Genomic DNA, 1,111 nt, shown 5'->3' with positions numbered 1-1,111 from the left:
TTTTCTTCTGTGGGACGGTTTTATCTGAATGAAAGAAGTCTTAACTCTGATAAAACACACTGTCTCATCTGTTGTTGTCTTGTTCAGTGGTTTGAGTCATACAAGATCCACGCTGCTGCTTTGATTATTGGAGAACTGTCTGAAAGTCCCAGTCACTGGAGTTCAGCCAAGTCACTGGACCAGTGGCTCAAAGAGCAAGGCATTCCTGGATTACAAGGTCAGAAACCCAGAATAAAAATGGGCGTAATTTAATTGGAAAACTGCTCAGCATCTGTAATATATATTAATGCATAAAATAATCAGATGCAAGCTTTTCAATTTAATGCTACAAACTGTTTCCATTTTCTTCAGGTGTTGACACCCGCTGCTTGACCAAAAAGATCCGAGAGAAGGGGACCATGTTGGGGAAGCTGATAGTGGACGGGACTCCTGAGGAAAGTATTCCCTTCGATAATCCCGACAAGAGGAACCTGGTCCGAGAGGTCTCCATGAAGGTAACCCACCAGGAGTTTTGTTACAGTCCCATCGAAGCTCTGCCAGCTCTCGAGTGCTAATGGAGGGCGTTATTTATGTTACTGATAAACTAGAAACTTGGAGATTTGATCTGTGGGTCTAATTTTGTGAAGGTTTTTTTTAAAGCTCTAAAACATAGGAAAAGTTTAGCGCTCACACTTCAGCTCAAGTAAGAGGTTTTAGACTAAATAAAAAGCTTTTGTCTGTAGTTGTCTCAAAACATATTGTTTGACAGGTAGCTTGCTGCTTGTTTTGTGCCTGTCAGATATTTAGATGTTTCTCTGTTTGGTTGTCTCCAGGAGCCAAAAGTGTTCAATCATAGCGGCAGCTTTCGTATCACAGTGGTGGACTGTGGCATCAAGTACAACCAGCTCAGAGAGGAGCCCGTGTTACTGTCGTACCCTGGGACCACCCGCTGGACACCCCCGGTCAGGAACACGCGCTATGTCGGGGATTTTTCTTCAGGGGAACTCGTACCACTTTTATCAGTGGTTACATAAATGATTGTTTCTCATCTTTTTCCAGATTTTGATGGTTTGTTCGTCAGTAATGGTCCCGGGGATCCCCAGCTCTGTCAGGCCACCATCAACAACGTGAG

General features: G+C 43.7%; 1 protein-coding gene across 1 annotated transcript; it reads left to right on the top strand.

Annotated features, from left to right (window-relative positions):
- Positions 1-87: 87 nt before the first annotated feature.
- LOC102209263 (CAD protein-like) lies at positions 88-1,106 on the top strand (the record flags this gene model as incomplete). The annotated part of the gene is given in 5 exon segments (XM_013908261.1): positions 88-217; positions 352-494; positions 813-882; positions 885-941; positions 1,039-1,106. Coding segments are annotated over 5 exon segments (468 nt in total), but the record flags the coding sequence as incomplete, so codon positions are not given.
- Positions 1,107-1,111: the final 5 nt, after the last annotated feature.

The sequence above is a fragment of the Pundamilia nyererei genome, unplaced genomic scaffold (assembly GCF_000239375.1).
Source record: "Pundamilia nyererei isolate P.nyererei 1_Seehausen unplaced genomic scaffold, PunNye1.0 scaffold06703, whole genome shotgun sequence".
NCBI lineage: Eukaryota > Metazoa > Chordata > Actinopteri > Cichliformes > Cichlidae > Pundamilia > Pundamilia nyererei.
The sequence above is the reverse complement of the archived record's forward strand: the minus strand, read 5'-3'. Positions and strand labels throughout refer to the sequence as shown.